The 11995-nt window shown below is 38.0% G+C and overlaps 1 protein-coding gene across 1 annotated transcript in view; it reads right to left on the bottom strand.

The window, feature by feature from the left end:
- Nucleotides 1–1221: 1221 nt before the first annotated feature.
- LOC134531260 (kinesin-like protein KIF26B) overlaps nucleotides 1222–11995 on the bottom strand; it is a 60983-nt gene continuing 50209 nt past the window's right edge. Inside the window, exons 11-15 of the mRNA XM_063366952.1 lie at nucleotides 9345–10472; nucleotides 8302–8472; nucleotides 6740–6960; nucleotides 4692–4830; nucleotides 1222–2330 (exon numbers count right to left, since the gene is read on the bottom strand). Of these exons, the coding sequence (XP_063223022.1) occupies nucleotides 6806–6960; nucleotides 8302–8472; nucleotides 9345–10472 (1454 nt within the window). The 3' untranslated portion in view covers nucleotides 1222–2330; nucleotides 4692–4830; nucleotides 6740–6805. The remainder of the gene's footprint in view (nucleotides 2331–4691; nucleotides 4831–6739; nucleotides 6961–8301; nucleotides 8473–9344; nucleotides 10473–11995) is intronic.

Genomic DNA, 11995 nt, shown 5'->3' with positions numbered 1-11995 from the left:
CCTTTTTGTGTTAACATTTTCTTTTAGACCATTTCATTGTACATCACATTATTGGCTATCGTCTCATTCCAAGGAAAGTGTATTGGAGGAGGGAGGAGGTTATAGAAGCCAATAATGGTGAGAAGTAATGTAGTTATAAAATGCAAGGTTTTTTTTATCCTGTGTGTGCATTCAGCCTTGCAACACAGACTGCAAGTAGCAGTGAGTTACTCTCCTGTGTCTTCCTGCAGAGCAGCCAACTATAATATTTACAACTCATACTTTATGTTATCACCAAATATGTGTTATCATTTTAATACTGCATATTTAAGAAATAAAATTAAGTATATTTAAATGTTGGACTCAGCAAAGATGTCGAGTAACTGAAATAACTCCACATTTAAAAGTAAATAATCTGATGTCCCTGCAAACCACTGAAAAGGGCTTTTATGCTTGATAAAATATAAAAATTTCTCTGTTTTTTTTCTTCTGTTGGCATCAAGTGGAGTGCTATGTACCTTCTAGGGTGCTGTTTTTCAGAATATTTGTTTCCAACTAAAATAATTTTTCTATGAAAGTTTTTTTCCCTGGGAATTAACATTACTATCAAAATAAAAATAAATAAATTGGATTTAATGAAAGCAGAAAGTTTTAGAACATATTCCTCGCGACTGCAAGCTGTGTGTCCAACGGTTAATACCGTTAGTAATCCTTAAAGTTCGTCATTTACTTCCACTGCCTTTTTCATTTTGAAGTTGGATAATCAAGACCATTGAAAACAAAAAGTCTCACTTAAAAAAAAAAACCTTGATAGAACAAAATTCTGAAGATTTGCACGTGTTTGGCTTGATTATGGTCATAACATTCATACACAATCAAACCCAGTCTCACAGTGGTCAATGAGGAAAGGACGAGTTGGGGGGGGGGGGGGGGGGGGGGGGGGGGGGGGAAGGCAAAATTCATGGCACTTGGCACTTGGGCACCAGGGGAACTCCTCAGCTGTATTTCGAGATTTTTTTTTATGCTTGAGTTTACCATGATAGGACTAAAATTATGAGTCTATTGTTAATAGAATTTACAGGACACCTAAAATGTAATGTGACATGCACATATTATATTTATAGTTAGAGCCACATTAATATCTACAGTATTTAGATTTTTTTTTTTACTGTTGGGTTTGAAAAGTTGTTAAATTAATATTAGGGAGGGAACCGACAAAATAATTTGCCCCTGGACACGTGGTTTCGATTGATGGCCATAATGTTTTATATAAGGCTAATTGTGTTCACAAAAATTAAGTTAACAGTATAAAAATATCAGATTATGACAAATGAAATAAATTAAAACATCTATAATGTTACTTTATGTAGATACTGATGTATAAAAGTTTCACGTTAATGGTAAAGCTTGTCCTGACAGCAATATGTTTAAAGAATTGATCACACATGGGTATTTATGCAGAAATGACATACCAATACAACACAGTGCTGATTTTCCTACCACAGTACATTACAAACACAGAGGAACAATAGTAAAAATGCTTTAATTACAGAATTAATTTCTTAGATATCTCTAAATACAAAGCACTAGGAAAACAAAATGATATTAAATATGAGGCAAGCAAGAGAACAATAACACTGCAGCCCAAGACAGTTTCTTATATACACCCTAGTCTATTTTACAATGAGGATATCACAGATATTGTCACAAGTCGGTTGATGAACACATACAATAAACACTACATTTGTGCATACACGTATGATACTGCAAGTGATTAAAGTTGCAGCAACAGCAATGCAAATACATATGACAATCATTTGCACCAAGGAACTGGAAGAATAAGACTTTATTTACTCACATCACACAAATTATATCTGTATTGTAATGTGATTGCTTTAGACCATCATACAAAAGCTCATACGTATATCCGTTTATTTAAAAAATATGTAGTATTGATAAAAGTTTGCAAGATAATTTTTATTTCCTACTACATTTCTGCAGTCTCCAAGTAAAGTTTCTCTCTCCTTCAAAAAAATGAAATTTCATGTCTTGAAGTATAATTTTAAATAGGCATCTTGCACAAACAATGATTATGTCACTAATTGAAAATACAATTTCAATCAACTGGCACTGTGAAATTTTTTTTTTAGTTTAGCCTGAAAATGGTGTATGTTTATTTTACAAAACTTTCTTGGTCTAAATGCTGGTAATAAGAGTCTCTTGCTTCAGGCTAGAAGCGAGCACGGGCATTGGTCCAGTAATGCATCTTGTAAGATGTTCTTCTCATCGTAAGGTGCCGCGACATTGTTTCCCTCGTACGGGGTACCACCACATGATGTCCTGCAACTTACCTTAAACAATCAAATTGTTTTATTAGGAACTTAAATTTAATCCTTGTGATTACATTCTCTGAGGTCTGTACATGTACTCTCTTTTACAGCATTGGCCCACACAGTGAAGTTACAGGGAAATTAATTATTCTTTTTTTTTTTTAACAAGGGTGAGTTTTGCAGAGTAGATGCACTTTCATCCAGCATTATTAGGACTAGGCCATGTTGTATAATCAGTTTGGCTGGATTTTTGAACATTGACATAGTTTTAACAGGTACACCAAAGAAAAAATACGTAATATATATTCCTCAACGTTATTGTGCATGCAATACATAGCTCTAATAACTACGGACTAGTTTATATGGTGAATGTTGATGAAACCGAAATAACACCGAAAAGCGTTTCAAAACACCATATAGCACCAAAATACAAGTTATATCATGGAATTAAGAAGCATTTAAACAAAATTCAATCCAAATTATAAAAAAGGTAATCTCTGAATGTTTGAAATTCAAGAAAGGTCCAGACAATAAATTGTACCAAAGTTCATGGATCAGAAAATTTTATTTAGTTTGTATTACTGTGCATCCTTTATTGAATCACTTTTAAACCACAAATGCTTGCAATTTTTTTTTATTGTTGTGAATGTATCTGTTTTGGAACAATTTATTACTAATTATTTTATCGTAAAAATGGAGCACTTAAATTTTACCATTATTTTGGTGGAGTATCAATCACAAAAAAGCTTTTATAAAAATAAAACCAATAACAAAGAAAGCCAATGTTTTAAAAATGAAATTGGACTAAAAATAAAACAAAAAAAAATTCTTGTCTCTAGTAATAACACATTTAATCTTACTGTGGAAAAATTTCTATGATCACTTAGTAGTTATTTCATAGAAGAAGATTTTTTTCGTGGGACATTTTTATGTTTTTCGTGTCATTACTTTCTTTCCCCGCCATCATGTTTGCCACCTCCTCCTTCCTTGTCTTTTGTCCTCCTCTCCCCTGTTTTTTCTGTGGTTTGCATTGCATTCTAGTTGCTACTTTAATTGCTTAAATAAGTTTGGGCCACAGGGCTCTGTCTCATAGTCATATTAATTTGGGTTGACATATTCAAGTGCTGCGGCGAGTGTGTAGCGAGAAGAGTCATGACAACTTTTAAGTAATTTTGTTCTGATTATTTAATAATTTCAATTACTTGCTTCATGTCTTTGGGGCCTGCCTCGGGTGGCAGTCTGCTTATTTAAATATTAGTTTCCCCTCGACGGGACTTTGAAAACAACTGTGAAGTTACTTTACATGACCATGAGGGTGGTCTGTACCTCACCTCAACTGATTTGTGCCAAGCGGCTTTTTATCTGTTATACTTCAAACGAGAGAGCTGTAATTTGAAATTGCCATTAAAATACATGTTGTGGAATTCTGTGATATTTCTTGACCACATGATGACCACCTGCACTTGGTAGGCGTGTGGGACGCCTCAAGAGCTCACTGTAGCATACTGTGTCCATAGCGTGCCTGAGGCTAAAAGCGGGCCAGGTCCTGGTAAGGTTGTTCACACAGGAAAGGTCAAATCTCGCTTCCTCACGGGCGACGTCACGCCCTGAGGAAGTCTCAGCCGGGTCCGTTTGCCCCTAAACATACTGTGGAGCCCATTTAGCAACTTGTCGAGTCAAAACCACCCTCCGAGATTACAACAATGTATTATGTTATTCTGAGGGTATTGTGCTTTGTAATATTGTGCATTTTCAAATTAAGTAGCAACTTTGTTGTGGTAAGTTGCATCATTGCCCTAATTAGTGTTAGTGTGTGGCGTGCTTGTGAGCATTTTCACCGTAGGTTGGCAGCTTGCCCACGAGAGGAGGCCGACGTCACCCAGGAACTCCTGCGACTTGCCTCGCTCAAGATTGGCGAGAGCTTGGTGATTCATGTGGAACTATTTATCTTTCGACGTCTTTTGTCTGCAACCAGTTTCGCTTGCAGGCTAGAGACGATTGTGTTTTTAACTGTATTTGTATATAGACTTTATGCGACACCTGTTCAGCCTATGACCATGTACTTTTAAAGTGTGTATATATTTTGTTTGTAATACACTGAGTCAGTTTAGCTATTTCAGGAAATGACGAGGTGCCTTATTTTCGTTCATTGTTGCTTTATTAAATAAGGTGTCAGTCCTCAGCATTTGTGTTATCATTCATGGCATGCCTGGTGACCTACAGCCAGGCTTTCCTCGTAGACATAACTCCGGAATTCCTATGGCCTACTGGTTGGGTGGTTGACATTCCATAATGGTCTCGAAGGACAATGAAGGCAATAAAGTTGCACCTCAATATTTTTACTCATATATGCTCACTAAACGCACACACAAAGTAACTCACATTTGAAAGGCATGATTATTGTTGTATGTCATGCTGGCTGTTTTAAATTTCTGATCTCTTCCTGTAACTGCTACGTCTCGAAGAACTGCCACAGTACAACTCAGAATCGAAGCCATCACAGCATCCACGCATTGCCAGTCTGCAAACATAATCATTTGTACCTTAGAATTAAAGCATAAAAAGTTTACATTCATCTCAAGCACAATGTGACAAAAACTATTTTTCCAATTACAAGCAAACCAGTGTGTCTCGTTAACACTACAGAAATCTCAGGTACTGCATACGAATAATCTCAATGGAAGTTATTTCTCATTTGGTTGACATCTGTTGGACAACATTAGTCAATTTCATAAATAAGTATGGCTGACATAACTTGACACTTTGGCTTGACTTACGCTTCCCAGTCAATTAAGCACTATCTCTGTTCATGGAGGAAATATAGCACTGGTGGGAGTGTTGCTCAGAACAACTCTTGAGAGTGCAAGGGGGTTGCAAGGATAATTTTTTTTGGAGAGTAAAATGGTTATAAGAAGGAATGATTTTTTTTGGTAAGAACTAAATAAATGTGGACCAACAAGGTTTTGGTCGCCCTATTGTTGATACCAAGTCACTCACTCTATAATTACTATCTAAATTTGTCAGCAGCATAATTTTTAAATTTATAATTTTTTCATTAGGAACAAAAATGATCCAAAACACATGGGCTCCTGAAAACGTTCGCATAAATTCTGTGAAAAAAGGCCATACTCTCAAATTCAATGCAAAAAAAAACATTTATGGATGTCATTGTTCAGTACATTGATGTACCACACCATAAAGACATGCTACAGATATTCAAATAAAAATATTCAAAGGCCTTTCTTATAGTTTGACTAGGGCATGAGACTGGTTTTTGCCAGCCACAGATGGTTTTATAGCTATCGAAGGAATGCCATCACTCTATAACAACATGTACCAACTCAGCTGCTTTCAGCTATGGACTTCAACAACTGCTCGAATGCTCAATGCGTCAGTTAACGTCCTCATGTTCTTAGTTGGCGAGCTGCCTGTTGACAGTTTAGAAAGTCAGGTCACATGGCATCCTGAAAACTGATTAGTGCCTTGTCACTTTTTTAAACGACTCTTGGACATGACAATTTACAACCATCAAACTGTACGTGATATTTCCAGTAAGAATCTAAGTTTAGTTCTTATACCTTAACACAGTATGTGAGAGGCCAACATCACTGTATTTATTTTTATGCTATGCTGTTCTTCCCCCCTCCTTTTTTATAATGTCTTGTTGACAACAAGGTCTACATCAGGGGTCGGCAGACCGCAACTCACGAGATGCATGCGGCCCTTTACACAGGATTTCACGGCTCTACAACTCACTGTGTTGCAAAACACAAAAAAAAAAAAAAAAAAAAAAGTACAAAAAAAATCTGAACAAAATCAAACGGCGCAATTACAATGCATGTCCTCAACCTGTGCGTTCAAACCTACCATCACACCGCCAGCCCCACACTCTCTCAGCTGCTTTTTTAATAATCAATTAATTAAAATAACTTAGTGTTTTTTGTTTTATCAGCAGAGCTATAGTAATGACTATCATGTTTTACGTTTGAGTGTTTTCTTCCTAAGTTACCTTTATTTTTAAGATTTTATTATGAACTTGCAAATAAAATATTTTGATTTTTTTTTTTTTTTTTTATCGTATTAAAATTTCATGTAAATACAGAGAAAATACATGTTTCGGCTCTCTAAAAAAAAATTGGAGAATCTGTTTACTTAATATTTGGCTCAACTAACTGAAAAGTCTGCTGACTCTTCGTCTATATTAACGACTTATGAGCCCAGTATTTGGTTGAAGTTATTTTGGAAAACCATGGCAAACGTAAAACAGGTTGGCTGGACTGGAACTTGAACCCAGGGCCTCTGCAATGTGATTCCAGTGTCTTGCAACTCAGTCTCCCTGTGAATAAGTGGATATATTAATACTGAAACAGGAAAAAACATTGCCAACTACAACATTTTTGAAGATCACTACTCTGTAAACAGTAACATACTTGGGAATGTCTTTTCTACTTTGGGGAATTTGTTGGTCCCCACGCGTGGATGCTGTGCTGCTGTCGTTAGTCATGTGGTGGTTTGGTGACGGAGTCGAAGCAAGTGACGATGAGGATGCGGGACTTGCAAGCTTCAACTCTCTTCCTGAGGATCAGCGTCTCTCGCTCCAACGCCTCCACAAAACTGGGCTCCCGTTGGTCCATGCTCGCCTCCACGTGAACTGCCACACACCAGCACAACGCTCATGCCGACTTGGGGTTGTGTCCACAAGAGCACATCAGCAAGTCAGTACTCACACACTAGCACAATAGTACTCATGTCGACTGGGATTGTGTCCACACAAGCATATCAGCAAGTAGTAGTCATTAGTCATACACCAGCATAACGCTCATGCCTACTAGGGTTGTGTCCACACAAGCATATCAGCAAGTAGTAGTCATACACCAGCATAACGCTCATGCCTACTAGGGTTGTGTCCACATGAGCACATCAGCAAGTTAGTAGTCACACACTAACACAATGCTCATGCCTACTAGGGTTGTGTCCACATGAGCACATCAGCAAGTTAGTAGTCACACACTAACACAATGCTCATGCCTACTAGGGTTGTGTCCACATGAGCACATCAGCAAGTCAGTAGTAATACACTAGCACAATGCTTATGCCTAATAGGGTTGTGTCCACACGAGCACATCAGCAAGTCAGTAGTCACACACTAGCACATTGCTTATGCCTTCTAGGGTTGTATCCACATGAGCACATCAGCAAGTTAGCAGTCACACACTAGCACAATGCTCATGCCTACTAGGGTTGTGTCCACACGAGCACATCACATCAGCAAGTCAGTAGTCATACACTAGCATAACGCTTATGCCTACTGGGGTTGTGTTCAAACGAGCACATCAGCAAGTCAGTAGTCATATGCAATAGCTCAGTATTTTTAAGAAAATAGAGCTGCATTTGTCCTTGCAGCTGGTATTCTCATGCAGGGCTGAAATAAATTACTAAATTATAATCAGCCAATGTTGATGAAGAGTATTAAAAAGTGGAACGCTGTTGTAACGTTTTTGAAGAAACTTGAGAATTAACATTTTTTATGAAATACATTTACTGCAATGGAATAATTTTATGGGAAATCAGTTTTGGGGATTGCTTGAACAAAGTCTAATACTCGGAAAAAGATTAAAAACTGGAATGTTGTAATAGGGTCGTTTTCTCACAATTCTGAGAGAAAAAGTGTTGTGTTCAGAATTTTTAATATTTTCTTCTTCAGCATTCAAAATTGCAGTTAACTACTTGGGAAGAAGCAAGGCAAAAATTCAACAAAATCAATTGGTTATTGCTTATAGTTATAAATTTTTTTTTGTAAGGTGTACTTTTTTATTTGCATTACATTGAACCTTGTGAAAAAAATCCATAAGGTAGCACAACTACATGCAACTAGTACCTAAAACATTCAACTAATGTAATAGAAACAGTTTAAAAAAGTTTAACTTTAGCAATACTAAAAAAAGACAAAACACACTTCACTTTAAAAGAATAAAAAAACGAACTCACGTACGTTCGAAGCTCCACCGCGAGGGTGGTATCAGCAGCCTGTTTTTGGCAGCTTCCAGCTCTGTCTTCAGTTCTTGTTGTTGTTGTTTGAGCTCTCTGATTTTTCCTCCTCGTGCTTCAGACCATCTGCGTTCCAGCCTTTCCACATCTTCACGACAGTACTGCAGTACGGCCACTGCCAACATGACACAACTGAAGCACTGTTACCATGTCATGTCATTATCTAGAGTCCTTGGAGCTTGGGTAATTTCCAAATGTACATCTATCAAGAAGAACTTGACACTTAAAATCATTAATTTACTGCTAAGCTGTTACATGAGAACAATAACCTTTTTGTCAAATGATTGTTCAAAAATATTATACTTTTTTAATCACTAACGTACAAGAAAAGTTCAATTTATAACAAGCATTCTATATGTAACCCTGGAAACATATTTATTTAACACGAGGGAGGGAAAAATACAGGTGGATAGGGCAGATGTTTCAGAGGAGAACAGAAGACACCTCATGGGGTCAAGGTGGGAGCAGAACAAACTAGATGGGTAGGTGGAGAAATTGAAAGGGACTGAAATGTTGGGAAAAAGGTTAAAAATGAAGATGAGCTAAACAGGGTTAGTGACTCTTGCTTTTGTGCGAAAGCATATTTTCCCAATAAAATGTAGTGAAAAATGAAATTTAAATAGTGAAAGTTGAAACAACTGCTTTAACGTAAGTTTTACTACAAACGAACACTCGAAACTTGATCTCATTGTCCTGCAAGCCATAACCAATTCTGTATGGATGTATGGTATAAATTAACATCTACAATAATGTCCTGCTCAAGTGCAGTTGGCACTAGAAGGCTAGCACAAACTGGAGCTGTCTGCCATTCTAGAGGGACAGGCTTCTGTCTGACTCGACGTATGAATGAGGCGAGATGAAATGTGCATGCAGTGGTGATAGGAATGAAAGTATACATAAAAGGTCTCCAATCATTCCAACTTGAGAAGAATTCTGGTTTGAGTCATAAAATCTTAGAGGTTCAACACAGTGTAGGTTTTCATTTACCTTTTTTAGAGTCATCCATGCTGCCCCTGGACGTGGAGACTCCTGGGTTGAAGTCGTGACTGGAACCCAGACTGGAGCACTCGCTATCTCGTGGAAAACTCTCGTACCCAGAGCTCTCGCAGTGACCGGGTCGGCCGAGCAGGGGCGGCCCAATTTTCGTTGGGCGTGGACTGCCGGACTCGTGTCCACTGTCGTAACCCACAAGATTGCTACCGTTCGTCCTGCTGAACAGGCGAGAGTGTAGTCTCGTGGGTAGTGGCGGCGGTAACGTCGGCGGAGGTTCGTCATCGTCATCTTCGTCGTTCTCTTTACCCGTAACTGTCCTTAGGTCACCTTTCAACAAGTGCCTGTGGGAACCTTTCAGCTCCAATTCCCTATCGGAACCAGACGACCCATTTCCCGGGACCCGTTTCACTTCTTCTTTCAAGTCTGGATTCGATGCACCATCAGGATGTCTCAGAGATGAAATGTTGTAACTACTTCCTGTCAGTTTTGTACAAAACCTGTGACCATTTTTACCACAAAGAGATGTGTGGACTCCTTTCGGAAGCCCCAACAATTGGTCCCTGCTACCTGAGAGCAACGGTTGGTACCACAATTTCACCGAGGTTCCAGCAGGGTTGAGACTCTTTTTACAGTTGTCACATATTTTTGCTTCGGGAGTCTTCTCGTGCCGGAAGTGGTTGTACACAGGCTCGCTGTAGATGCTGCTGTTATCTTTGCACGCCCCGTAGTTTGCGTCCGTTTTCTGACCATCATTGTATTCAGAACCGTAAAGCATGTCATTCAACGATAGTGACTGGCAACGGGAAGGCTGCTGACGATATTGAGCGTTGAGTAATGATGAACGTGACGATCCTACTTGAGCTAGTTTCGACCTGTACGCCTCATGCAGTTTTGCCAACTGATCTCTGTAGTGAACGTCACCATTCATTTGTCGCTTAGTTTCACAGCTAGGTGTAGTGTTTGTGTCCATCAACCACAGTCTGTTTTGTTCTAGGTAGTTATCTTGAAGCTCATGCAAACTATAAGGTCTTTGGGAACTGAAATTTGAGTTGTTAGCCGTTGCAGGGTGGAACTGGTGCCTTGGGAAATTCCTTTCAAGATCAGTAGCTACTGACAGTGAGTCTGCAACAAAAACACAACAAAATCAGATTATATTATTTCCACAACAGACTGTAAGTTCTCAACCATTACAGTTTACCAAAGGCAATACAAATATCTTGCAGTGGTAATAAATGATGAAATTACAGCATTTTCTATCACACAAAGCCTCTTTACCATAATGCCATGCTTTCTAAATATCTCATAACTGAAGCATAAAAAGAATATATATATTTTTTTTTTCGTAAAACAGTTACATGTCTAAAAACAATTTCTTAAAGTAAAAATACAATTTTATCAGATTATCACTTACAAGAGCAGGTCGGCTACTTGTCATCACCTATTTCGTCCGGATTCAGGGTATATGCAGGGCTTGACTAGAAATAAAAGTGATGTAAGTGGGAGTTCCAGATGGCTAAGTGTTTAGGAAATAAAACTTTTGAGGCAGATTGGTGAGTACTAGGTCTTATATGTTAGCATAATTTCCAAGCAGTGGTAGGTGAAGCGGCAAGAGTTTGGATTCATAATATGAAGGTCACGAGTTTGAGTCCTTACGTGAAAACTTTTGTTTGCTTCTTTTTAATTTTTACAATACTGGAGCCACAAATGAATCAAAATAATGCATAATTTTTGTATTCATTTATATTTTAACAAAAGGTATACGGCTTCAATTTTTAGTTTTTAATTATTTTAATAATTACAATTCATTTTTGGAACATAATTCACAATCCCAAATTTTTATGATTTTGGGCCTGTTAAAATAAATGTATGTACTACATTATGCATTATTTTGGTTCATGTGTGGCATAATTTTGACAATTAAAGGGACTCGAACCCATGACCCTTGCATTATGAATCTGAACTCTTGCTACTGCACCAACCACTGCTTTAAAATAATGCAAACATAAAATACATGAACTGACTGGTCTGCCTCAAAAATTTTATTTCCTAAACGCTTGGCCACCTGGAACTCCCACTTGTGCCACTTTATATTCTAGTCAAGCTCTACATGTTCTGTGAATTCGGACGAAATCGCTGATTACGAGTAGCCGACCTCCCCTTGTTAGTCCTGATTTGTACCTTGGAGAGGGTCAGTTATAAAACTGATTATTTTAAGATCAATTGCAAGCCATGCTTAACATACATGGAAAATTAATAATATGTAAGTAACTGAAAGTTGCAACATTGAAAAATGCCATCCTATTTTAAGCCAACAATATCGTGAACGCGAGCTTCGTAGGATGTCGTTTGCGTATCATCATTGTGATAGTTACCATTGGCAATGAGGGGATACCGACTTAATAAGTCAAGCACTATCGTTTGTAGCGGAGCGCCCGTGTGGCATGGCGCAACGACTTCCTACAAAGCTCGGGTTCATGACACCACTTATTTATACAGCCCCCAATAGCATGTACCCGAGTTCCCGCTATTTCGGAACTAACATGAAAACAACATTACAGCATACCACCCACCACTACGCTCAGTACACAACAAGAAAACAACACAAATATGTTGCCTGTGTATTTTTAAAAGAGGTTATAAGCTAG

Source organism: Bacillus rossius, chromosome 3 (genome assembly GCF_032445375.1).
Source record: "Bacillus rossius redtenbacheri isolate Brsri chromosome 3, Brsri_v3, whole genome shotgun sequence".
Classification (NCBI taxonomy): domain Eukaryota; kingdom Metazoa; phylum Arthropoda; class Insecta; order Phasmatodea; family Bacillidae; genus Bacillus; species Bacillus rossius.
Note: the sequence above shows the minus strand (reverse complement) of the source record. Positions and strands in the feature narration are given on the sequence as shown.